This window comes from Rhinichthys klamathensis, unplaced genomic scaffold, assembly GCF_029890125.1.
Source record: "Rhinichthys klamathensis goyatoka isolate OS25496 unplaced genomic scaffold, OSU_Roscu_1.1 h1tg000105l_1, whole genome shotgun sequence".
NCBI classification, from domain to species: domain Eukaryota; kingdom Metazoa; phylum Chordata; class Actinopteri; order Cypriniformes; family Leuciscidae; genus Rhinichthys; species Rhinichthys klamathensis.
In genome coordinates, this window is record NW_026606644.1 from 1,649,163 (window position 1) to 1,676,452 (window position 27,290).

At 36.8% G+C, this 27,290-nt stretch overlaps 1 protein-coding gene across 3 annotated transcripts in view; it reads left to right on the plus strand.

Moving 5' to 3' along the window:
- Positions 1 to 512: 512 nt before the first annotated feature.
- Positions 513 to 27,290, plus strand: part of per2 (period circadian clock 2) — a 30,377-nt gene continuing 3,599 nt past the window's right edge. The window contains exons 1-20 of one of the 3 annotated variants that reach the window (XM_056253479.1): positions 513 to 685; positions 9,652 to 10,132; positions 13,478 to 13,570; positions 14,662 to 14,825; positions 15,259 to 15,380; positions 15,638 to 15,839; positions 16,557 to 16,608; positions 17,568 to 17,710; positions 18,676 to 18,754; positions 18,948 to 19,054; positions 19,597 to 19,747; positions 20,380 to 20,488; positions 20,846 to 20,986; positions 21,145 to 21,220; positions 22,344 to 22,509; positions 23,089 to 23,216; positions 23,702 to 23,887; positions 24,136 to 24,198; positions 24,467 to 24,724; positions 25,745 to 26,670. In XM_056253479.1, the coding sequence (XP_056109454.1) occupies positions 9,747 to 10,132; positions 13,478 to 13,570; positions 14,662 to 14,825; positions 15,259 to 15,380; positions 15,638 to 15,839; positions 16,557 to 16,608; positions 17,568 to 17,710; positions 18,676 to 18,754; positions 18,948 to 19,054; positions 19,597 to 19,747; positions 20,380 to 20,488; positions 20,846 to 20,986; positions 21,145 to 21,220; positions 22,344 to 22,509; positions 23,089 to 23,216; positions 23,702 to 23,887; positions 24,136 to 24,198; positions 24,467 to 24,724; positions 25,745 to 26,670 (3,552 nt within the window). In that variant the 5' untranslated portion in view covers positions 513 to 685; positions 9,652 to 9,746. Of the gene's footprint in view, positions 686 to 9,179; positions 9,285 to 9,651; positions 10,133 to 13,477; positions 13,571 to 14,661; positions 14,826 to 15,258; positions 15,381 to 15,637; positions 15,840 to 16,556; positions 16,609 to 17,567; positions 17,711 to 18,675; positions 18,755 to 18,947; positions 19,055 to 19,596; positions 19,748 to 20,379; positions 20,489 to 20,845; positions 20,987 to 21,144; positions 21,221 to 22,343; positions 22,510 to 23,088; positions 23,217 to 23,701; positions 23,888 to 24,135; positions 24,199 to 24,466; positions 24,725 to 25,744; positions 26,671 to 27,290 lie in introns of those variants that run through there. The other 2 variants (XM_056253480.1, XM_056253481.1) reach the window with 2 other exon arrangements.

Here is a 27,290-nt window from a genome sequence, read left to right on the forward strand (position 1 = left end):
GTGCAGTAGGGTTATATATTATGTGTATATGTAGCCTACATTACTCTAACATAGATGAACTTCACTGCAAGAAAACAGTCCCTTTATATACTTATAAAACGTTACTGGATAATTTCGAGCATCCACGCACGTCCGTCCATACTATAATAACAGGATCACATGCCATGTTTTACTCATACAGGGCGAGACCACATTGACTGTGCACACACTTGTATAACCGTTTGTATAACGGTCGGCGTACTCAGCTTTCCAGGACCAACCACAGCCTCTCCCTCTTCGGTGTCCCATTCACTAGCTTTCTCTTACTACTGATTTGCCCATACGCAACACACGTCGTCATGGTTCTCCACGTGAGGCGTATGACATACTTATGTAAAAAGACTGGCGGCCCTCTGAGCCAATCACAGCGCGTTCCTGGCATTTCCGCATTTTTTTGCATGCAAATACGCGGCGTTTGCCCAATAGGAGTGCACGGTGGGAGGAGTTTGAATGCAGGTCATGCTGCGAGCTCGAGAGATCCAGGGCAGCGGTGTGTGAGAGTAGAGAGCAGTCTGCGGTGAACTGTGTCAAACTGAGCTGAGGCTTGACTGGAATTTCAGGAATATATTTTATTAAGCCGGACAGGACGGAGACCTGCTTTGGGACATCCAACCTGTACGAAAAAGAAGACTGTGTAAGTTGTCAGGTAAGATACAGTCATTTTGTTCAGAAGACTTGGCTGTTGAGGAGTTGTAGCCTAGGCTATAACAATTTCCATTGACGGCAATGTGACCAATTCTCTTAAACAAGTTTCTGTCGTAAACACAAAGTGGTGTTCCTACAGATACACTGTAACATATGTGATATACATCGGTTCAGTCATATATATGTCAAGTATGTATGTTATGTATTAAACGTACGCGTTGCATAACTGTGTCAGTGATTAGGTCATCTTCGGTCAGTGCTCCAGAGGAAAGCCCTTTAAATCACTACTGTTTTGTCCTCCTTGTTTACCTCAACGAAGAAATGCAATATAACTTTTTTTTTAAATGCACCCTACTGAGACTATGAAACTGCTAAATGTTTTACCAAAAAGCGAACTCTTAGGTTATGAAACAGCCTATAGCCTCGTTTGCCATGGTAAGCCATTTTTACATTTATTCCTTAACTCACTAGTATCTATTTTTGTTAGTAGTAAAATTTTTAGTTATAAATCCAATTTTAAATAATAACTTGCAGCTATTCATTACGTATTCAATCTTCTAATACTGACTTCTTAAGTTGTCACTTCTTTAAAAATTGTCCTATAAACAACTGGAATAGATACTAGCATTTAATAAATTATACGTTTAAGTGTCTATTCAGTTTGTTATAGGATAACTACAATATATGCTAATACTGATAGTAGTAACTAAGAAATATTTGATATTTCCTAATGAATAGTTATACAAGGAGGAATAAGTCATAGTTTGTGAATAAATACCATTGCCAATGAATAGTTTCAAGTAAAATGGGAAAAAAGTTACCATAAATGTCTTACTAGTAATTAACAAGAGAAGTAATCGTAACAAAAATATACACTTGTAATAAAAGAATAATTGCTAAAATAGCCTGCCACTCATTTCCCTCCCAAAATGAATGAATCTCAACATTTTGTACTGTCGTATGGGTCTGGATGTGAACATTATGTCATTGCAGGCTGTATAATTGTCACGGGTAAAGTCATGTTAGATAATGCCTTGCTGTAACACATGCCACTGATGCACACATCAAACTTATGACAATGAGGCACCTATTGCATAAGTTCTAGTTGACATTAATTAATTCAAAAACTTTAAATCAAATTCATTGCCAAATGTGGTCATTTTAACTCTATGAATACTGGAAACCTATAGTTATATCCTCTGTAGAACACAAATGAAATGTTAGGCAGAATTATAGTCTCAGTCACCATTCACTTTAATTTGAATCTTTTTGCCATACAATGAAAGTGAATGGTGACTGGTTTGGAACAACATGAGGAGGAGTAAATGATGGCAGCTTTGACTTTAAATTGATTTTAAAAGAGTATAGCCTGAAGTTGGCAGTTGTCCACTTATGTCACAGTGTATGCAGGGTCAGTTGAGCTTGAACTCTGATACGCAGAGGGGGGCAGTGGGGTGTTTGCAGGCTATTAAAACTGACCTACTCCTACAAGAGGTGCTCCAAATACCTTAATCCGCTTCTAATGTAATGAGCACATAAACTCTGCATGTGCATTGTGATTCGGCAAACTGTTAATTTCATAGCATAAAGTTATACAACTTTTTTGTTTCAAAGCAGCCTTATAGAAAATCATGGTGTTATTTTCTATAATATCTTCATCCCTTATTTGCATTTTGCAGATTTGAGCTGGGTGAGAATGCAGTTTACGTTTTGCGACTTTACAAGCAAGCAGTTGAAATTTTCTATATTGTATATCACCCTATGCGGGTATATGTGGGTAAAGTTGGACATACATATCCAACTTTAAATAAAGAGCTGAGCAATAATATAGTAACATTTTGCGACAAAATGAAAGAAAATCAGGTAGTCGAGATCTTTCTTATGCTGTTTTTCATGAAGCACCTTTGTATCCCTGGTTTTTGTTTAACTGGTCTTTTTCTCAAAGCTGACCTCTAATTGTATTCATCACAATTTGTTTGCAATCATTTCCCAAAATCTTTTGTGTGATATAAGCTAATTTGCAATTTCATTTGCACATCATGATTTATTCCATTTAAAATAAACAGGTTTAAAGTACATTTTGAGAATTTACAGTCTTGTAGATGTTTTCATTCAACATCTGCTTTGATTTGCCAGATGCTGCATTGTTTAAATGTTATCAGGAAGTAGAATGCCAATTTTCTTGCTTTTTTTTCTTGTCTCGTATTTAATATATTTTCTTCACCAGGAGTGAATGTTGAAGAGCTTGATCCAAATTAGATCCTAGAGACATGTAATTGTTAGATCTAATTTTGGTGATGCTGGAATAATGGTTGCACATGCAGCACTGACGGTTGGACACCACTATTAAGGATGAATGCGTAGCTAGCATCTGTAATGGATTCTTTAACACATGAAATAAAGGATGTGCTTTGGGTGATCTGTCTGAGTGGAAACATCGTCTTTCTTCTGTTTTAAATACATGTTGTAGGGCCACATGGGTCGTTGTTGAACTTCTCACTCTGGCTATAAAAGAGAAAGTGTGGGCGAGCAGTTTTTGGTGATGTGTCTGATATCAGGAGTTGCTCAGCAGGATAGGGTGAAAGCGTTGGCATTTGGGATGGGATTGGCTGCTGGGGCAGAGTAGGCAGTAGGAAGGAATGAAGTGATGACGCACGAAGAGTGTCCTCGGGTGCATTTTTATGTATTTAGAGACTATTCCTGGCTTAGAGCTACATGAACAGTCCATCAAGCCAAAGCTTTCATTGATGCTATCTTTCCAAGTTGCAACTTTATTTTGTTGAGCAGTGGTTCGATGAAAATTAGATGAGGAACAGAACAGTCATGGAATTATATTACGCAGAGGATGTGATTGTTTTAAACTACAGTTTTATTGCCAGATTTGAGTGTGTTGTGTTCTTACCTCTTTTTGTGATATTTTTTTAAGGCTTTAAAAGTATTTGTTCTGCATTAAATCATACCTTTAAAGAAATGTATAGTATTATGTTTAAAATTATGTTCATTCACATAATATGCGGAATGTCGTCATATTGGTTTAGCATAAGTCATTTTATTCTACATGGAGCGATTCGCCTTTATGAGGGAAGACATATTAAGATAACAAGAAGACCACCAACTAATGGGGGTTTTGCGCATCAAACTTCCGTATTCTGTAAAACAGGTTAAACATTCTGTTAAATATTAAATATAGAGTTGCTTTACTCAAGATGCCTTCAAAGGAGCTACTAAAGATGAGCAAAACCGATGTCCATCGCATATGCAGATTGATATCTAAAAGTGTTTTTTAGTTTTCTTCTTCACACTAACATGCGGTTATTAAAACTAGGTAAGCTGATTACCTTAAAATTCCATATATCACCATCAATACTGCTTTCTCCAATAAGCATATGTAATGAGACCTGCTGTTTTCCTGTTTGTTGAACATGTGATGTTCGACATAATGTCTATTTAATGTATTGGACAGGTTTAATCATGGAATAAAATAACAATGGTTTATTATAAATTTTAATATTGGCATTTGAAGCCAAAAAAAAAAAAAACAGCTGTTGCACGATGTTGCAGAATTATTGATTGCACATTTAGGTTATTTGCACAATTGTAATTGTGAAAAAAGTGTTGTCCATGTAAAGAATATAATGGCAGTCAAAGCGAGTGCTTTGTGTTTGGCTTGCAAACTTGGTTTTACTGCATTACATAATTGACTAGTGCAAACAGAATATCATATATAGACATGGATCTCATACACTGCAATCTCATTAGACTTTATTAGAGTATAACTTGAGAAAAGCCTCCCCTTGGCTTTCAGAAATGAGTCTGACCCACACACACAGCATGAGAAAACCACTGCAAATATATGCTTCGATTTCCCTGGAGGGGTTTTCCAGCCACTGCCCTGGTCTTGCTGCTTTCACCCTCTCTGTTGGCGATCCATACACCTGCAGTAGATAGACAAGCATGAGTGCAGATAAGGAATTGATTGATAGTGCTTTTTACCTAGGCGGAGAGAGTGAGAACGATATCACAGTAAGGTCATCCTGCGTTGGCTAAAACCAGTTACAGCTGGATACTCCTGTTGCATTCTGTATAGTAAAATGTATACCACGATAAATGGTTTGCGTTTCTTTGCTTTCCACGCACGCTCTTGGTTCGGAGATCCCCAGAAGCCACAAGAACTCTTATTAAACAAATTACTATTCGTATGCTCTCCTGTCTGAACCCCATTTTTAAAGTTGTTTCAGAGAGCTCAAAAAGTCCCGAATTCTCGGCTATGCATTGCGATAATGCACAGAGTAAATAAAACATGCTGAATTAAGGTTTAGCTGGAATATGAGACACTTACACAATCTAATCTCACCTGCCCTTGTGTAACCACAATCACACGTGTCTTCTTGGAAAGATTTGGTTAGAGCATTAATTACCAAACAGCTGTTTACAAGGGCACTTTGGAATATGACTACCAGAAAGACTTTAGTATTATGTAAGTGCAGGCGACACTCAAGCAGCTACATCATTACATCCATTTTGGTGAGTCACATTACAGCGATTGGCTTGTTGGAAGTTATTCAGCATGTGCGTAGGTAGTTTTAATGACAAATGTGCTTGCTTTCTGCTTTTCCAAAGAAAGCCACATCTTTAGAGCAACATTTAGAAACAAAGTACTGACTGAAATAGGTCGCAATCATGTAGTTAATAAAATAAAATTTCCCCAAACAATATCATGGCTCAATGCTAAAGATTTCTACTATCCTGATCAGACCAGTTCAATTTTCACTCTTCAACCTGTTTTAGAAAAATTAGAGTTCTACTGATACTCAAACTAAAAGTATACAAAACTATAGGCTGTATATTGTGGTACTGCATTGCAACACAGTAAGTTCATGAATCTGTACCGCTCCAAAATTGTATCCCTCCAAAAGCACAAATGTGTGTCTACAGATTGTGTAGTACAGCCTAACAACAGTTTTCCCGCCACACACACGCTACTCCGGAATAGTGTGCTCTAAGCCGTGACCTGGTGACAGAGGATTGACATCATGACATCATGGCATCATGGAACACAGACATCAATCTCTGTGTCTAATCTTTTCAGGGCTGTTAAACTCAATGTCCTAATATAATGTCCTAATATCAAGACTTGAGTTAAAACATTTGGTAATAAATCCCTTTTTATGAAATAAAGACTAATTGTGTGTTGAATTGTTTTGACCTCCTGGTATAATTGATGAAAAATCACATTAGTCTGCAGTCTTTTTACATTGTATACATAGACTTTTCATACAACAATATTATAACTTTTTATATAAGATAGCTAATATGAACTCTTTACTAACCCTATAACTTTAAACCCTGAACTTAAACCGAGTTCAATCCTAGGATTGATTGTTAAATGTCTTATTTACATTTAATTATACATAATACCGAATGCAAGTACTGAAGTGTGTCAGAGGGGTTTGAAATGAATTGATAGGTTTTCCTTGTCTAAGAAATATTTGCACCATAAAAGATGCATATTTGTGTCTGTCACCACCTATACTTTAATTTGTGCTAATTGTGTAAAATTGTGTTAAAATGTAAGCATCCAAGGAATATTAACTATTTCCTTTCAGAGCTGTCTTTAAACTTATGTCAGTCCTTATATAAAGCAAGTAGGAGAACATGTGCCATTGCTACACATTCAATTACATAAATGTCTCTAACTTGATACTGAGTTATAAAACTGTCTGCAAGGTGGTAGGTTGGGTGGTTCGTGTTGGATGTCATAGGGTTTGTTTGTCGGATCTTACTTGGTTAACATAACAGTAGATTATTCTTTTTTGGTGTTGAGTGACATGCTACAGTCAAATGTAAATGCTTTGATGTCAAAGTCTTTTATAATGCAATGAAAGAAGCTGAAGACTAGATATACTGTGCAATGAATGATTTTGATAGGATTTTATCATCCTAAATTACCAAAGTAAATTGATGACTAATTTTACTTGTATATATTTTGAACTGCTGAATTCAGATAATTACACCAAGTTTTAGCACAATTCCACAATATATATAGTATAGTTGTTGGTCTTTGAGCTCAGTGGCCTGGAATAAAAGTGCTAAATCAGCAGTGAGATTGTGACTTTGAACTTGTTAAGTGGTCTTTGACATTATATTTTTAGCAAGGTACTTTTACTTAGGCCAGGAAGGTACATGAATTTGCCTCGTAAAGTTATTGGCTTGACCGCTTTGAATATCATTGCATCATTTTTTTTGTGTGTCTTTTAACAATGCTACATTATTTCAAATGTAGGCCCACGTTTTACGTCTAATGGATATAAGCCTAATTTACTTTGAAAACATTTTTTTCATTATTAACACTTCATTTTTATTAATCATAGATTTTTAGACTGTAGTTCTGATGTGTTAGCCAATGTGCTTTTCCCATGAGCACCTATTGTATTAGAAAGAGATATCAATATAAGTCAGCTGTAATTATATCAAAATGCAGTGTTCTGCTTTATGGCCCCCAGGCAATCCAATCCAATCCAATCCACTTTATTTATATAGCACAATTTAAACAAACACAAGGTTTCCAAAGTGCTGTACACCAAAAAAAAAAAAAAAAAAAAAAAAAACACAATAGGATAAAATTAATACAATACAATAAGCACAACTAAAATAAGGCAACTATACATTACATGAAGATGCCCCTATAAAATCCATGTTAATGGCTAATAATGTCATCTGAAGGTCATGTCTAGAGCACCTCATTTACTCTGACTTCAATAAAGACTGGCTCTGCCATTTTCTCTAGGTTAAAATGTTATAGTTAAAAGATTCATACTAAAAGGCTGAAAGCCAGGTTTCCACGTGCTGAGGTTTACATAAGCTTATTTGGCTTGCGTCATATGGCAAATTAAATCATTCTGTTAATGTTTACTTAGTTTTGGCCAGTGTGTCACTATGCAACAGAAAATCCAAAGTTTAGCGTTGTTGTGTCATCGCCCTGTGGGTTACAGTAGGCACTCAGCCAGACATATTAAGGTTATAATAAGTCAGACAGGTGTCGAGGTGTGATTTGGGTGGGGCACCAAGATATGCATCAAAAAGTCATTGACATATACCACTAGGGCAGGTATTTTGTTAGTAGTTTTGCTGTAACTTTTATATGGGTAGGACTGCTTTATTTACATGTGACAATGACAAAAAAAACATGTGCCGAACATGTAATGATTAAGTTGCAGAGATTGGCCAGCAACCATGCAACATGGGATATGAATGTAAATTATTAATATTGCAAAATTATTTGTTATAAGTGGCTAATCCAATCTGAATTTAGAATGCATTTTTAAAGTGCAATTCACTGTATTATTATTTAAACATATGCATTGCCACATAATTATTTAATAATTTCAATGAGGATAATCAACTGGGCCCAAAGTAATTTTTAGTGCCAGTGTAATTTGTATTTTGTAATTTCCTTTCAAGTTCACACAGGTGTTCTTGTATATATATGTTACAAACAGTATATCTGTCATGCATGGTAAATCTATTCAGGTCTTGGTCACACAGGTAATCCACTAACGTACTCTACTCTCTGGCAATCTTACAGGTGTATTTTTAGCTCTTGAGTAAAAGAGTCTTGAAGGTGTCTTTCCTTAATATGGTTCATCTCAGTTCCCAACCAGGAAACTTGGCTCAGTCTTAACTACTCTGTTCAGACAACTATTTATTTCTTTAAGAGCAAAGGGATAAGAGTGTATTTTTCCCCCAGCCATTTTCATGGCAACATGAAGGGATAAAAACCAGTCAAGGCCTATTGTTGGTCCAGACACCTGTCTAACATCTTTCATGTGCACATGCTGGGATTGATCCTTTGAAGGAGGCAGTGTTTAAACTTTACAAGCCGAAATGCCACATCTATTTAGTTAAAGGACACGAGGGGACACCAGGATCGCCCACCTTTGAAGTTTAGGCTCTTTGGGTCCAGACAGAGGCCGACCTGCCTGTAGATTTGACCTCAGACAATATTTGATCACTGTTGTATTTCCCTTGTGTGTATGTGTGAGAAGGAAGGAGACCGGGGTCGGCTGGCTGAGGCTCGTGGTTATTTTATTCAATAAACTCAGATCACACTCGCGCCACAGGCGCTCACAACATAAATCTCATTCACAGTACAAAGTACTCGGTAACTTGTCAATAGAGTCCTCTTTCCTCCACGATCCCACGAGTCCTCAGCCCTCTCTCCTCGAACGCTGGTTCCCGTCTGACTTTATACAGACTCCCCACGCCAATTACTGCAACGAGACACAGGTGTCAGTCATTTTGCACTTGACCCACTTACCGCCGCTCGTCTCTCCACTCTCTCTCGTCGCAGACCTCGCTGAACCACGCCTCCCCCGCCACAATCACACAGTGTTTTGCATGCTTTACTTTGCACCATCTGGCTTTGTGATGAACAGTCATGAATTTGACTTTCAACTTTTGCTGTTATAGGAGAATATTTTGCAACTTAAGACATGATTGGATCTCCTGTACAGGGATGGCATGCAGATTATCTCTGTCCCGTCTTTCCCTGGTTTCTTTTGATGTGCTTAATTGCATCATCCCCTACCTTTGTCTAAAGGGTTAGTCACACTACACTTTTCGTTCCATTGACAACTATTCATGCAAAATTTTGCATTTCGCTGCATTACAAAGTTCAGGTTCGTGTACTCAGACTTGCGAATTCGTATAACGTGAAAGAACGCAAGCCTTAAAGTGAAGTAGATTTCATATCTTTATATTTTTTATGTGTTATATGTTGAGTTATGTTTGTAAAAAAGACCCCATCGAGTGTGAGGTCATTTTGCGAATGTTGCAATTTCCGTAAAAAATGTACGCTCTCAAAGTCTAGTTTGACTGTGATTTATGGACAAGATTTCCTGATGTTTTCAAATTAAAAATGCATTTCATTTTAATGACTCATGTTCTGTCTGTTTTTTATTCCCATAGCAAACCGTGCGCTCGTCTGAATTCCCTCTGAACGCCTCACCATGAAGATGAGGTAATCTGCTTGCCCCTTGCTTCACTTCTTCAAACCCAGTCCGATGTCTGAGGACTCAGATTCCAAACCGTACCTGTTCTCCTCCCTGGAGGGCCAGAACGAGGCAGCCGGCTGCAGTTCTATGGCAACGTTGCATCGCATGGGCAGTTTCGCGGAGGGGGCTGAACTTGGCCTGGCATCCGAAGGAAGTGACAGTAGCCAAGACCCTCCCGCTTCGCCCCATAACAACCGGAAGATGAAACATTCCCTCCATGAGGATGTGGATATGAAGAGTAGCGGGTCCAGTGGGAGTGGAACAGAGTCTCATGGTAACGAGTCCCACGGTAATGATTCCCATGGAAATGAGTCCCATGGCAATGAGTCTTCTGGGAGTTCGAATAGCCGAAGCAAGGACTCGGCACTAATAGAGTCATCGGAGAGTAACAAAAGGTAATTTAGTTATATTCTGTTTTGTCTGTGACATGCAATGGTGCCAGAAAACATTTGGACCCCTTTGGACAGCTTTGACAAAACTTTTGACAAAGTGGCCTAATACTTTGGGCCATATATTTCAAAAGGTTGGGGTCAGTTAAATGTTTTTGAACAAATTCTCTTATACTCACCAAGGCTGCATTTATTTGATCAATATAGACTATAAATAGAAATATGGTGAAATATTATAACAATTAAACTATAAAATAACTTTTACATTTTCATATATTTTTAAATAATTTATTCCGGTGATGGCAAAGCTGAATTTTCAAGTCAAGTCACCTTTATTTATGTTGCGCTTTATACAATACAGTTTGTTTCAAAGCAGCTTTACAGTGATAATAGGAAAGTGATTCAATGATGCAAACAGTTCATTTCGTCTGTACAGCAGCTCTAAAAGAAAATAGTGTCATTGTTCAGCTGAAGTCGGTTCAGTGTTGATTCAGGTTTTGTTGTAAAGATCATCAATTCAAGCAATTCTACAGAAAACAGTGACGTGATCATCCAGCTTAGCCTCAGTTCAGTTTTCATTCAATAGTGTCAGTGCAGTCAAATCAATAATATTGTTGAATATTAAGTGTCCCCAACTAAGCAAGCCAGAGATGACAATGCCAAGAAACCCCAACTCCATCAGGTGACAGAATGGTGAAAAAAAACCTTGGGAGAAACCAGGATCAGTTCTCCTCTGGCCAACGAAGGAGCACGGTGTGATTGTGATTCAGGCTGCATCACTAAAAGCCGGAATTCAGATTGTGGATTATAGCATTCAATATTTCCTCCAATTCCTTTTTCTTGAAGATTGGATTCATCACGCCAGTATGGAGACGAAGCTGGTCATAGGTCTGTGCAGAGGACCTGTCTGGTTCTCGTGGACTTTGCTGAGGATCTGTTCCGATGGCTGTCGTTGTCTAGTAGGCACGGTCTCTGCTGACATTCAGGGCTTCGTTGTGGTCGTGTCTAGGTGCAGGTCCACCATCTAATCTGGATACGGACCGGATCCGGCTGACTACGGTAACCTCGGGATAAACAGAGAGACTAACATTAGCATAGATGCATCGGGAAGTAGATCGGGTGTTATGGAAAGTGTTCCTGAATTAGAAATAGAGTAGAAATAGAAATGTGATAATGTGTATGCCAGGTTAAAGAGATGTGTTTTTAGTCTAGATTTAAAGTGTGTCTGCTTCCTGAACAATGTTAGGAAGACTGTTCCAGAGTTTAGGTGCTAAATAGGAAAAGGATCTACCGCCTGCAGTTGATTTTGATATTCTAGGTATTATCAACTGGCCAAAATTCTGAAATCGCAGACGTGAAGGACTATAGTGCATTAAGAGCTCACTCAAGTACTGGGGAGCTAAGCCAATTAGTGCTTTGTAAGTAATTAGCATGATTTTAAAATGTATGTGATGTTTAATAGGCAGCCAATGCATTGTTGACAGAACGGGGCTAATATGGTCATACTTCCTGGTTCTAGTAAGAACTCGAGCTGCTGCGTTTTGGACCAGCTGTAGTTTGTTTATTAAACATGCAGGGCAACCACCCAGTAGAGCATTACAATAATCTAGCCTTGAGGTCATGAACGCATGAACTAACTTTTCTGCATTTGTCATTGAGGGGAACATGTCGTAATTTAGATTTGTTTTTAAGATGGAACAATCAGAAAAATATTTTCTGAACATTTGCATTAGACAATAAAAATATTTAATGGAAAGCATAATTTGGATTGCACAATTTCTAAATACCATGGAGACAGTTTGTTTGTGTGACACTGTTAACTGGCATAGTCATGTGGAAGCTCTATGCCAAGAGGTTGCATGCAGACACTTGTGTGATTTGTTTAAAGATTAAAGCTATTTAATTGTGGAATTGTTTTGGTTTGGCAATAGACAGTAAACCATAACATTTGAATAACCATTCATCCCCGTCGGTGCGTCCTTGCGTGTCTAAGGAACTATATGACGTCATTTCTAGCCTCAGTTCTTCTCACCTACTATTTCTGAGATCACTGGAAGAGATGAATTCTTTGTTCTGTATGTATTTGAATTCTTCAGTTGCCAGGCCCAGACCGGATCTACAGACTTTCTTCACATTTCTGCACTGATTTTTGGAGATGGATGGATTTAAACATGGTGCAATCAATGCCTATAATGGAACGGAAAGCACAACAGTCTTACTGGCAACTGGAAATTGAATAAATTATTATTTAAGGAATTAATGATCTGTAGGCTTTTTTTCCCAAAACTATCATCATTTCAAAGACATGCTAGTTTGCATTGGGCTTAACCATTTGGCTAATTCTACACAATATTATCCTCCTCAAGGTAAAGACTTGAATTTTTTTGGAGACATTAGAGTATGATTTTTTTTTTTTAAATCTATTCCTTGTAAAGGAAGAAACTTCCCGGCATGTGCAGTTGTATAAATAATCTTCCAAATTCTCCGATCTCATTAGTCTCCTGAAATTACTGACTGTATCAATAGCATCGAAACAAATTGCCCTGCTAGATTTACACAGATTAATATGCTTTAAAATGCTTTATATAATTAGCTCACCTACAACAACTAATAGCTGCAACATGTGAAGCCCGTTTCTATTCTAAGCTACTTAGTGGGCTATTTGTAATTACTCCTGGTGTATTTATGCAACTGTACTATGGACTTGCAATAGTATCAGTGCGCTAAGTTAAGCGGTCTAATCCATCTCAGTCTGTCTCAGTTACTAGAAGCCTGCAGTACAAGCCATTATTAGCCGTGCTAATGGTGCATGGCTGGGAATGGCACAAGGCATAGTGTTTTTGAGGCAAAGAGAAGACAGATGAAGATTGATGGAAGGCAACATCCAAGTGACCTCCATGTGGAAGAGGAGCACCCATTTCTTGTTCAATTGTCCACAGTGATTGAAAATGTTGTGTGTGTGAATGAGGTTTTGACCTGAAGCTACTGCATGATTTTTCTTGTCACTTTATTCTCTTGCAACAGCCGGTTCGGACTTGCTTCAGCTGGTATACTGAATGAATCATTTCTCAATAATGCCGTCATGTTTGTTGCAATGACGTGCAGGGTTTCCAAGTGCTGGATAAGATGTTGAACAGTTTGCAATTAATTCAAAGATATTCTGTGTGCGATTCCTCATTGGTTTGAGAGATGAGTAATTCACTTTATACCTCACTTAATCAGAATAGTAAAGCAATCAAAGGTAGACATGCCTGTTAAAATAACATCTGGCTTATTACTAGTCATAAACTGTTTGTCTGTGGTTTATGACTTGTTTTATGATGGCTTCTTGTGTGTGCACTCTTTTTACAGCTCTAACTCTCACAGTCCCTCACCACCCAGCAGCTCAAACGCCTTCAGCCTTCTGAGTGCCAGCTCAGAGCAAGACAACCCATCTACCAGCGGCTGCAGGTTAGACACGAACACACCAGACTGCCCTCCTACCAGTAACTGCAGTAGATCTGATTATTGTATTTTTTTTCTTATTCATTTTAAATAAATAAAAAAACAATTTTGTTTTATTATTTAATATTTTATATATATATATTAGGGCTGTCAAACGATTAATCGCGATTAATCGCATCCAAAATAAAAGTTTGTGTTTACAGAATATATGTGTGTGTAGTACTGTGTATAATAATTTTTTTAATACATAAATACCCACACATGCATGTGTATTTAAGAAATATTTGCATGTATATACTGTATATAGACTGAATGTAGCCTATATATAATGTATATTTTATATAAATATAAACATTTTATATATAAATAACATATTTTTCTTAAATATATACGTGTGTGCATTTATATACAAAATAATTATACAAAGTACACACACATATATTATGTAAACACAAACTTTTATTTTGGATGCGATTAATCGTGATTAGTCGTTTGACAGCCCTACATTTTTATTTATTCAATGTTTATTTCTTAGATTTTATTTTATTATATTATATTTATTATTTTGTTATACTATATGTATTATATTATTATATTTTTTTATTATATTTTATTAAATTATATTATATTTTATATTATATATATTTTTAATATATATATATTATTTCATTTAATTTGAATTTATTTTATTTAAATTTATTTTATTTTGAATATATGACTTTATTTATCTATTATGTATATATATATATTTTTTTTTTTTTACTTTTTCTGCTATCATTTTCACGTAACACTTTAAAATATTTTTTAGCAATGCATTTTTATATTAACTTTAAATATGTATTTATTTATTTTCAATATGTTTACAAAAAACACATTTTTATTTATACTTGATGTATACTGTACATTGCATATTATCAATCCCAGTTGTATTTAACAGTAGAGCAGAATCATGTGTAGACAGTGGATTGGTCGTGGAATGAGGAGTTATGTACTTTATTAATCATTTGTACGCATTTTGTAAGCATTTGATTTTATTGCTTTTTAAAATGTCTTTTATTGCTGACATGTTTGTGTGTGTGTGTTTTGGGCACCTGCAGCAGTGAAGAGTCTGCTAAGGCGAAGACGCAGAAAGAGTTGATCAAAACTTTAAAGGAGCTGAAGCTTCATTTGCCGCAAGAGAAGCGGAACAAGGGCAGCAAGTCGACAACGCTCAACACTCTGAAATATGCCTTGCGGTGCGTCAGGCAGGTGGAGGGTGAGCAATGCCTTTAAATTATCCTTACACAAGTCACCCATAATGCAGAAGCACTTGCCTGGCCACAGGGGCATAGTCCTTCTTTCTGGAGTTTTATTTCGCTTGACTACAATGAAAATGTAGCCAGGCACATAACACAACAACTTTAAGACCAAACAAATGCATTGCAACATAGAAGCAGTGCATGCAGTATTTCAGCAAATCGGGTAGAACTACTGGATGAATATCAAGTTATGTGATTAATATGCTGATGCATTAAATAATATGTCTGCCCAGTAATTGTTTGAGTCAAATTTACATGCACCGCAGTATTTTTATTAACTATTAGGCGTATATCACATACTTAATCTGTACTACATTACACCAGATAGGTGAGTTGGATTTGCACAATGGATTTATCTTGTTTTTTTTTTTTTCTACATTTCTATTTTAGCAAATGAAGAATACTATCAGCTGCTTATGATTAATGACAGTCAGCCGTCAGGGCTTGACGTCTCATCATATACCATTGAGGAGATAGAAAGCATCACCTCTGAATACACCCTCAAAAACACAGTACGTTTTTTTTTTTTTTTTTTTTGTGCGTGCATGTATTTATCCATTTTATTCCTTTATTTATTTCCATTTTATTCATTTTTCTTTTTTGTTATTTAGGTCCATTCATTTATTTATTGTGTTCCAGTTAACTTGCTGTGATCAGTTACGATATTTATATTGAGTTATTTTTCAAAAACACTTGGCATGATTGGAAATTTCATTTGTTCTCTTTAGTAAAAAAAAAAAAAAATTCTCATGGAATCTTTGTTGCGCAGGATATCTTTGCAGTGGCAGTGTCCCTCATCACTGGGAAGATCGTCTACATTTCAGACCAGGCCGCCTCCATCTTGAACTGCAAACGGAATGTGTTCAAGAACGCTAAGTTTGTGGAGTTTATCACACCGCAGGACGTTAGCGTGTTTTATAGCTTCACCACACCGTACAGACTGCCGTCCTGGAGCATGTGCACTGGTGCAGGTATGACACAAATGCACACAATCAGAAGCAATATCTACAGATAAGTTAGGCATCTTTAAAAACACCACCAATCGATCTGAACTCAGGCGTCAAATAGACTTGGTCCACACCGAAGGCCTTAAATGGATAGTTCTCACAAATATGAAAATTCTGTCATTATTTACTCATCCGTATGTTGTTCCAAACCTGTATGAGTTTCTTTCTTCCATTGAACACAAAAGAAGATATTTAGTTGACGGCAGCCATTTACTTCCATTGTAGGGGAAAATTTGGTCAATGGCTACCATCTGATTACCAACATTGGACAAAATATCTTCTTTTGTGTTCAACAGAAGAAAGAATCTCATTCAGGTTTGGATGTAACAATGCTGTAACAGTAAATGATGACAGAATTTTCATTTTTGAAGTATCCCTTTAATCTGTCCCATTTTCCACACTGCGAATACAGTACAGTCCTCTGATGTGCCAAGGAAATTCTAAGAATTAATTTAATAAACATTCAAATTGAATTAACAATAGGCAAAACAGACTCAAAAGACATTCTGTTTCTTATTCATTAACAAAACCAGTGTTAATTAATGAGGCTTCTTTGTTGTTCTTTAATCCATTATGCGACAACCGGTATTCTTAATCTGGTCACCTCTGAAAGGAAACACGCTGTTGAATTAAACCTGAACTCATCTCACTCTTGTTTTCCCCTTGTTTTTCCCCTTAAAGAGTCGTCACCGGCAGACTGCATGCAGGAGAAATCCTTCTTCTGTCGTATTAGGTGAGTTTGTGTGTGTGTGTGTGTGTGTGTGTGTGTGTGTCGGAGGGTTAGAACTAAATTTATACTGACTGCATCCTGTACACCATCTGCTCGGCATGATTTTATTCATAGATGTTCCTTATTAATTATTAATTCTGGTTAACTTTTGTCCCTGTAAATAGGAAGATTTGATTACTAATGCGTTTGACATTACCATGGAAAACATGCATTCAGTGAACACAACTTTTAAGCAAAGTAGTGCAGTCAGTTACTAATGAAACCTTGGATTGAGCACTTGGGTGGTAGAACAGGATTTAATTTAGCATTTACTAATAGATTATTAAAATCAAAAGAGGTTGTATGTGTTTATATTATTTAATGTACCTGAGCTAACATGAATTAACAATGAACAGCTGTATTATTATTAACTAACGCTAACAAAGATTAATAAAAACCGTATCAAAAGTATTGCACATTCTTTGTTATTATTACTTATTATATTATATATATATATATATATTATTATAACGACTAGGACCTTATTACCAGGATTTCTGTAACTTTACAATTCTTTCTTCACCCCTACCTGAGAAACCTGCAATTTTTGTGTGCAGGCCAGATCCTAAACAATTTGCAAATAAAAAAAAATTATAGTAAAACATGTCAAAATATTTGTCATAAAAGTCCATTTTTGTTTTGTATCTTTAGGTTTCGGTGTTAAAAATGACAGTGTAAACGCTAAGTCTTAAAGAACCAAGAGAACCGAACTACAAGTGTGAACATTTGACTTAAAGGTTTATACTTAAATGCTTGGAATTAGTTTTGTAGACACATAAAATGTGCCAACATAGGAGTTGCTTTACAAAAGGGGAGTTGCTTTTTTGTTGATGGATAAGTAAAGAAAACGTTTTTGAGTAATTCAATGTTTATTAGCAGGTTTTTGTTGAATGTGTGTGTAACTCTCTTGTTCTCTTCTCCAGTGGTGGTAAAGAGTGTGAAGGAGATCTTCAGTACTATCCCTTCAGAATGACTCCTTACCTGATGAAGGTCCAAGATACAGAGCACTCTGAGGATCAGTTCTGCTGCCTCCTGCTGGCCGAGAGAGTGCACTCTGGCTACGAAGGTCAGCTCTTTTACACATTCTTCTTGTAGAAAATATTTTTTTCAAGTAGTGATGCATTTTTATTAATATATTATACTGCACATGCAGGCTTACAATCTAACAAACATTTTAGCAAATTGATTCATTTGTATTTATTGTAAAAATGAAGATTAAAGATTTTATACACTATCATTCAAAAGTTTAGGGACAGTAATATTTTTGAAAGAGGTTTTTTATGCTCACCAAGGCTGTGTTTATTTGAACAAAACTACAGTCAACACAGTAAATATTGTAGCAGTTTAGAATATCTGTTTTGTTCATTTTAATATGTTTTAAAATGCAATTTATACCTGTGATGGCAAAGCTGAATTCTAATATGCTGATTTGCCGCTCAAGAAACATTTCTTATTATTATTATCAATGATGAAAAACAGTTGTGCTGCTTAATATATTTTTTGTGGAAACCATGATTGCTATTTTTCAGGATTCTAGTAAAATATAATAGTAAAAAAAAAAAAGCACTTATTTCAAATGTAAATCTTTTGTAACATTCTGAATAACTTTACTGCCACTTTTGATCAGTTGCATTCTTGTTGAATAAAAGTATTAATTTCTTTCAAAAACAAAACAAGAAAAATATTAGACCCAAAAGTTTTGAATCTTGGGTTTTATCTTGGTTTTTTTTTCTGCATTTCTACTTCAGCAAATGAAGAATATTGCTGCTTATGATTAATGACAGTCAGCCGTCCGGGCTTGATCTCATCATATACCATAGAGTAGACAGTAGTCAGCTGTAGACAGTTTTGTTAACTTGGTGTATATTTAACTGCTTTCCGAAAAGGTCGACTATAGTTTAACTACTTAACATTCTGATTAGCTTTTAAATTGGCAAGTCACAGTTTTAAAGTATCTTCCTTATCATGTGTATATACGTAAATGTACTTTTTCATGTTAAAATTTTTTCAAAAACTTTGTTCATTCCTCAGCTCCCAGGATCCCCACAGACAAACGAATCTTCACCACAACACACACACCCAGCTGTGTGTTTCAGGATGTGGATGAGAGGTACGGGTGTTATTGCTTCACTGTTGACGAACTAGATGAAGATTAGCTGGAAATTTTAAGCACGGGGTGTTTCATGCAACAGATGTACCTGCGCACCTGCTTTTTTCCGTTTCTCATAATCATGAATAAAAGGCAAAAACTGTTGTTGTGCAGACTAATCAGAATTGATTGTGTCATGTGTTTTTTCCTGTAGGGCTGTTCCATTACTAGGATATCTTCCACAGGATTTGATTGGCACACCGGTCCTTCTGCACCTGCATCCCAGTGATCGACCAGCCATGCTCGGCATCCACAGGAAGAGTGAGTGCTATTTTTGACTGAAAAACGTGATACATTTTTTTACAACAAGAAAAGGCAGAGACAGCTTTTTAAGTCATGAAACCACCAAAATGTCCCCATTTAGTCCATTTAAAGTGATATGGAACTTTCTCCTATCGCATCTTAATCCAATTTGTTGGAACATATTATGGATCCATTTGTTTTGTGGTAAAGTGGGTTTTAAAGGTACACTATGTAACTGTTGGTGTACTTGCGGTTAATAAACAAAACTGCATGCGTCTTGTGGGAGAACGTTGTAGCCGGAGCTACTTCTCTCTGTTTATGTATATGACGAGTCATGCAGGTACTGGGCTACTCTGCTGTGGTTTTCATTCCACCCGGTCTAAAATAGTCCGAATATTAACACTTATTATAGGTGTTCCGTAGTTATTCAGGATAAGACAAAACACGGTTTGGAAGATGGATTCATGATGCACTTGCTCATTATATAAATGTTGTACATTTTGAATAAAAAAGTTACATAGTGTACCTTTAAATAAATATTTTTTTCTTTGTCTCATCAGTCCTGCAGTCTGCAGGCCAGCCGTTTGATCACGCAATCCGCTTCTGTGCTCGTAATGGAGAGTACATCACCATAGACACCAGCTGGTCTAGCTTTGTCAATCCCTGGAGCCGCAAAATGTCCTTCATCATCGGCAGACACAAAGTTCGCATGTGAGTGCACAGGGTGAATAGGGGAATGTGTACCAAGATAAGCTTAATGTTTGTTAAAAAATGTAATGCTGAAATTCAAGGTAATATTGTATCACTTTCCTTAGAAAATGTGCAAATCCAGTTGTAATTGAAGATATATGTATACTATTGTTCAAAAGTGTGGTTTGTTAGATTTTTTTGGGGGAAAAGAAATTATACTTTAATCCAGCAAGGATGCATTAAATTGGTTAAAGGTAACAGTAAAGACATTTATAATGTTACAAAAGATTTCAGTTTCAAATAAATGCTGTTTGTTTTTCTATTCATCAGAGTATGCTGAAAAAAGCATCACAACTGTTTTTAACATTGATAATAAGAAATGTTTCTTGAGCAGCAAATCAGCATATTAGAATGATTTCTAAAGGATCATGTGACACTGAAGACTGGAGTAATGATGCTGAAAATACAGCTTTAAAATCACAGGAATAAATTATAGTGAAAAATATATTTAAGTTAATAATATTTCACAATATTACTGTTTTTACTATATTTTTGATCAAATAAATGCAGCCTTGGTGAGCATAAGATACTTTTTTTACCGACCCCAAGCTTTTGAACAGTAGTGTAACTGTGATTTTCTTCCATACTACCAGGGGTCCAGTGAATGAAGATGTGTTTGCAGCTCCGACCACAGCTGAGGGCAAATCCATAGACTCAGACATCCAGGAAATCACTGAGCAAATTCACCGACTCCTGGTGCAGGTGCGGAAACTCATTCACAGTTGAAAGAGGCAGATTAAAGGATTCAGTTGAAATAAGAGGGTTTTGACATCCTTCCACATAAAAGGCAGTGGAATAGACAGTTTAACAGACTGGGAAACAAAGAGTTTTATAAGATATGCATGTTTCTGCGTGAGTTTGTTGTGTTCGGAATGACTTGAAAGTCTTGTAGATCGTCAGTCATTTAGTGTATGATGCCCAGTTTTTCTTTGTAACTGTCTACAAAGTCGACAAGTTTATGATGCCTAGTGTTTTAAAATCTCCTTGTGTTGTGTATTCCAGCCTTTAGAATGAGAGAAATGAAAGTCACCGGTTAAATCTGTTTTTTGTGTGTTGTAGCCGGTTCACAACAACAGCTCTAGTGGCTTTGGGAGTCTGGGCAGTAACGATCACCTGATGAGTGTGGCGTCATCTAGTGACAGTAACGGTAACGGAACACGCCAGCGGCAAGAGGAAGAGGATGGCAGGAGAGCCAAACCGGTGAGTCACATGATGAATTCTAGATAAGTGGTTCCCAAAAATGGGAGCCATTTTTACAAGTCAAATGTATTTAGCCATACCTCTGTTTTTTTCATGCAATGAGAACCAAAAGGGGCTCTGGTAGATTGATTTATGTTTGTATGCATGTGTTTTCTCAGAGGAGCTTTCAGGAGATCTGCAAAGGAGTTCACATGCAGAAAAACCAAGAGCAGCAGTTGAAGAAGAGCCCTACAAGTATGTACCAATATCCACCACCATCTGTGCACCCACGTCTGTCATCAAAGTCTGTGTATCTTTTTGTGTGCAACAAAAATGTGTCTGAAGACTATGGCTTTCACGATATGGTATCAAAAAATTATAGTTAGATTATATCAACAAGTATTGTAATTGTGATTTGAACTGTGAACAAAAATGTGTCAGATCACATTGAAACATGGTCATGTATTTTAAAACCCTTCACACTTTTTCCTCTAAAAAGAATCAAATTTTCAGTGAGTGAACTATGAAATAATAATGTACTTTACTATACGAATAACAATAAATTATGATAAAAATGACATGCAACTAATCAATCCCTAATCGTAACCCTAACCCTATAAATTGTTAATATTACCAAGTACTTAAATGCATAATTACTGTAAAGTGTGCAGGACACCTAAAAAAAAAGTGTAACCATAATAATAATAATAATTACTATTATTTTATTTTATTATTATTACTAAATAAATATATTAAACAAATTGAGAAATATTACAATTGCAATATTTCACTATAAAATAAAAAAACAATTAAAGAATTAAAGAAAAAGTATTAAAGTATCGAAGAAAAATTATTTACAGTACAATTGTAAAATTACAATATTGATATTCATTTCAGTCTTAATGATTTTAACTTGAATATAATATAATATGATATGATATAATGTAATATATTTTAATTCATTTTATATATTGTTTAATTATATCGTTCAAAATACTGTACCATTCAAAATTCTGAGGTCTGTAAGATAGTTTTTTAAAGAAATTAATACTTTTATTCAGAAATGATTTCTGAAGGATCATGTGACACTGAAGACTGGAGTAATGATGCTGAAAATTGTGTCAGCTTTGCAACAACAGGATTATATTACATTAGAAAAAAGTTATTTTAAATTGTAATTATAATCCACAATAATATTATTTTAACTGTATTTTGATCAAATAAATGCAGCATTGGTGAGCATAAGAGATTCTTTATAATATACATTTTTTTAATTAAATTGCAATCGTTAATAATCACACTGGGCCATAAAGCAATTCTGATTTTAATTAGACTAATTGTGGAACCCTTTCTGAAAACCCTACATTATTTCCTGCAGAGGTTCAACAGAAAAGTCCAGTGGTTCGACCCAAAGACTCCGCGTGTCTCGCCACCGGGAAAGAGTCTCCTGAGAAGCAGCGTGCCACTGTGCAAGAGGAGCTGGCCTTCAAAGACCAGACCATCTACTCCTATCAGCAGATTAGCTGCCTGGACAGCGTAATCAGGTACAAAGGCGTAAAGTCACGGCACTGTGAGAACTGATGAGGCATGGTCTCGACAAATTCAATCGACGTATTTATCCTGTGGTGCAAAGAGAGTATGAGCAACTGAATGAGCATGCTATGAAGGATAATGAGAACTTGTTTTCATGAGATGGCAGAGAACATTAAGTTTTGCAGGATGTGGAATCTCATTTAGCCTACAAATGATGGAAAGAAACACAAAATCACATCATGCTCTGTTTTAATGCATTTGGCTATGTTGTGTTTTACATAGTTAAAACAATTCCCTCATAAAGAAGTCAAATATACAAATTACACCTGATATTTTCATTGGCGATTTGTCCATCCAGCCTCCTGTAGGGTAATCGAAGACCTTTATTTTCAATGAGGGATTTCGAAGAGATTGGAGCAAAAGTAATAGGATGGTGTTGTACACGTAAACCATAATAAACATTATTTTGGGGACTTAATGATACAAAACAGTGTTTTAAAGACAAAACAGAGCAGATCAGACATGGTTTTATTTTACATTCATCCTGGTTAGTCATTTGTAAACCTTGTTTCCATCGATTATGTCTTCAGATATTTGGAGAGCTGTAACGTGCCTATAACAGTGAAGAGAAAGTGCCTATCCTCCTCAAACACAACCTCCTCAAACTCAGACGAGGACAAGCAGAGAGGAGTCGAGAGCTCCATGCAAGTGTCTGAAGGTAATGGAAAGGTCCAGTTTGCGCGAAGAAGACGATAGTGATTTTTTTTTTTTAACTGAGCAGGTTCCCAAAGTAAAAAAACAAACAAATATTGTCTCTAGAGATTATTTTTAACAATAACATATACCACGTTTGAAACAGACAAGCTCTGAGATTTTAAAGAAATAATTAACCCAATAATTAATTTTTTAAAATGTAAATTTAATTTATTCTTTATTTGGAGATAGTCCTTAAAAAATGTATTTGCTTTTTAATTTTGCAATAATGTCTGAATTTAATACTCCTATGTTATGCCATGACAGTTATTAATTCATAAACACAATTTTGACCATCACACAAAACCAAATGCTTAAAAACTGTATAACGAATATAAAATGCATTATCGGGCCATCTTTGGTGTTAATCCTGTATACATAACAGTTCTGTGTGAGGGTTGTTGAGTGACCACTAATCTTCTGTTTATTCTGCATTTTCTCTGTAATCAGCGACAGGCCATCTAAAGAACAAACCAGGCCTTTCGTCATTAGAGGTCTCTAAGAAGCCTCCAGGCTCTGGTGTAGTGACTCCATCTCTGACCCCTCTCCCGCTGCCCAGAAAACCTGAAAGCGTTGTGTCCATTACCAGCCAGTGCAGCTACAGCAGCACAATTGTACACGTGGGAGACAAGAAAGGTAAATTGATTTATTCCTGTCTGTCTGTCTGTCTGTCTGTCTGGCCTGTTTGTCTGTCTCTGTCTGTCTTCCCTGTCTGTCTATTCTTATAAATAATGTTTCTATTCCAAAACCTAGTGAGTCTGCTGTCTACATAGGAAATTGCCTACATGCTACCTATGCAGCTCACTAGGTTTTGGATACGTTTATCTGTATTAGAGCTGTATGTGTTTTCTCTATTCCTTGGTAAAACACCTTTTTTGTTTTAGTCGTATCCTCAACAAGACACATCTCTGCAAAGCAAGAATTCTCTTCCAAACTTCACTTGCAAAGTTAGTAAAATCTTACCATGGGGACAAAAACATTGATTGGAAAGACTTTTGATTGAATTGATGAGTAAAATAAAGGTGCAAATCAGCCATGCAGGACTCCACAAATTGGAGCATCCTACTTGCATTTTCCCCATGTTCCCATCCCATCATGCATGAGATGCACTTGAGAAATCTTTGGTGGCAGCTCGTAAACAAGTGCTGGTCGTGTCACCTGTAAGAGAACACTGCACTCATTGTCGAGTTAAACGTCTTTTTTTGTTCTTTGTAGAGATCATTGAAGACGTCCCCAGCGCTGAAGGCACTGAAGGTCAGGTTCTCGCTGTCCCTCCAGCCGCACTCTCGCCCCATAATCCAGAGCGAGAGGCTTACAGGAAACTGGGCCTGACCAAGCAGGTTCTGGCGGCACACACCCAGAAGGAAGAGCAGACGTTCCTCAGCCGCTTCAGAGAGCTGCGAGGTGTGCATGCTTTTAAAGCCGACTGCTCCCTCTATCTGGAGAGACAGAAAGGACAAGTTACATCTGAGGGTAAGGAAGGATTTAAGCCTAAACCTGAGGTGGAAGGTTCTTGTGTTCACAGAAATGTTCCATTTGCTGCTTGTGTAAATAAAATAGTGTATAACATCAGAATAGAGAATTTTGTAGGGCTGCACGAAATAAAACCAAATGTAGTGTGATTATAAAATCGCAAAGACTGTGATTTATTAAATGAATGCACTGTGTGTTTCAGAGTGAAGCACAGCACTGTGTTCTTTTACATGCGCGCATCTTGTGATTCTGTGTTTTTTAGCGTCTCAAAGCAGCTGTTCTGCTCTAAGTTTGAGTGGCTTATGTGCATTTGAGTATGAAACGTGATGTCGATCTTCCCACACTTGTAATGAGAAGCGCTTATGATCCAGCTGTTGTCAACAAACGAGACGTTTCTGTGTTTTTCCGCCAAAATAAATGCTTGATGGTTTAACATTTAAAATTGAAGAAATGAAGACTGCTATGAATATCAATATTGTAATTTTACAGTTGTACTGTAAATAATTTTTCTTCAATACTTTAATACTTTTTCTTTAATTCTTTGTTGGGTTTTTTTATTGTATAGTGCAATTGTAATATTCCTTATTTTGTTTAATATATTTATTTAGTAATAATAATAAAATAATAGTAATTATTATTATTAATATTATTATTATGATGGTTACACTTCTTTTTGATTAATTATTGCTATTGGTATAGTAAAGTACATTATTATTTCATAGTTATATTGACTTATAATCACTACATTTTACCCAAATTGTGCAGCCCTACAAACAAGCTCAGCAAAACCCGAAACAGTTTTTTCATTTAAAAAAAAATGTAATCACAATATTTATCATACAAAATTGCATTTAGATATTTCCCCAAATACTGTATACCTAGAGTTTTGTTCCTTACTACATGTAGTACTTCCTTACTACACTTTTTACATAGCTACTTTTATTAACTTGACTGTCAAGCAAAACAAATTAAGTCAAAATGTATTTTAAGTCAATAACAGCTTCTCATCTTTCTCTCCAGCTGTTCCTGCTGCTCGCTCATGTAAGCACGGTGGTCGTGGTGCACCGGAGACCACCGGAACCCGCCGGGGTCGCAACAAGAAGACCAAGTCCAAGCGGATCAAGCCTAATGAGTCCTCCGACAGCACTCCTTCAGGCCATAGGCTGACACCCAGACCTCAGTTACAGGGCCTCAACCAGACCTCCTGGTCTCCCTCGGACACATCCCAGTCCACCTTCCCCATCGCCTATCCCGCTGTGATGCCCGCGTACCCACTGCAGATGTACCCGGGAGCCGGCGGCATGCAGCCCAGGGTGGAGGCTCAGATGCCAGGCTTCAGGGAGGGTCAGTGCAGCCAGGATCCACGCATCCCGATGCAGCCCATCCAGACGCCATACTCTGCTTCTCTGGTCACGCCCATGGTGGCGCTTGTACTGCCCAATTACATGTTCCCACAGATGGGCAGCCCTCCACAGCAGCCATTCTACCCCAAGGAGGGAAGTTTCCCTGCTCAGCCTTCCTTTCAACCTCAGCCTAGTTTCACCACACAGGCACCATTCCCTCCGCAGTCGAACTTTACCATACAGACCCAGTTCACCTCCCAGAACCCCTTTACCTCACAGGCTCCATTTCAGCCGCAGCCATTCCAGTTCGCTAGCCCCAAGGCACCCCCAAAACCATCCGAGCCTGAGCTGAGGGAGGAGCTGTTGCGAAGCCCCACTCCCCAGTCTGTAGGAGGAAGTGGCCCGCCATCACCGCCCTTGTTCCAGTCGCGCTGCAGCTCACCTTTACAGCTCAACCTGCTGCAGTTAGAGGAGACCCAACAACGCTGTGCTGAGAGGCAGGAGAGCACGGCGCCATCTGTTGTACTGCAGGGGAACTACAGCAGTGGTGTGGAGAGAGCAGGGAGCGTAACCGGGCAAACCAAAACTAAGGATGTTCCACAGGTTGGGACTCTTTCTCACTTTCTTTGACTTACAAGTGCCATCATATTACAGTGCATTTTTGTACATGGTTACATGAGAATACCATGGTGCTCTTTTCAAATTATTTTCTTACTCTCACTTCTCATTCTTTCATTATGTCTTCCATCCAAACAACTTGTATGGAAAAGCAAAACTTTGAATTGGCCAACAGGTGGCAGTGTTTACACGTTTTTTTTTAAGCAAGACAATCCAAAATTAAGCTTTGCATTCTTGCATCATGTTGCAGTTACATTAGGCTTAAAGCATGCTAAATTATTGCGTAATTATTATAAGTTATTATCATTATTATAATTGTAAAATTATTATCAAATTAAAAAAATTTATGCCATCATACTGCAATAAAGCATGCAGCTTAAAAGTTTGTATCCTTCACATTAGCCTATTTAGGATCTCCCAACAGTATATGATGTCACACCCAAGTGCTTCTGTGTTAAAAAAAAAATATATATATATATATTATTTAATAATAAATTAAAATATACTATCTCCACTTTCCTGTAATGCTGCAAGAAGAAAAGTGTTTTCTTCACATTGAGCCCAGAGGTCATTCTTGGACATTTCGATACTCAAGTATAATAATT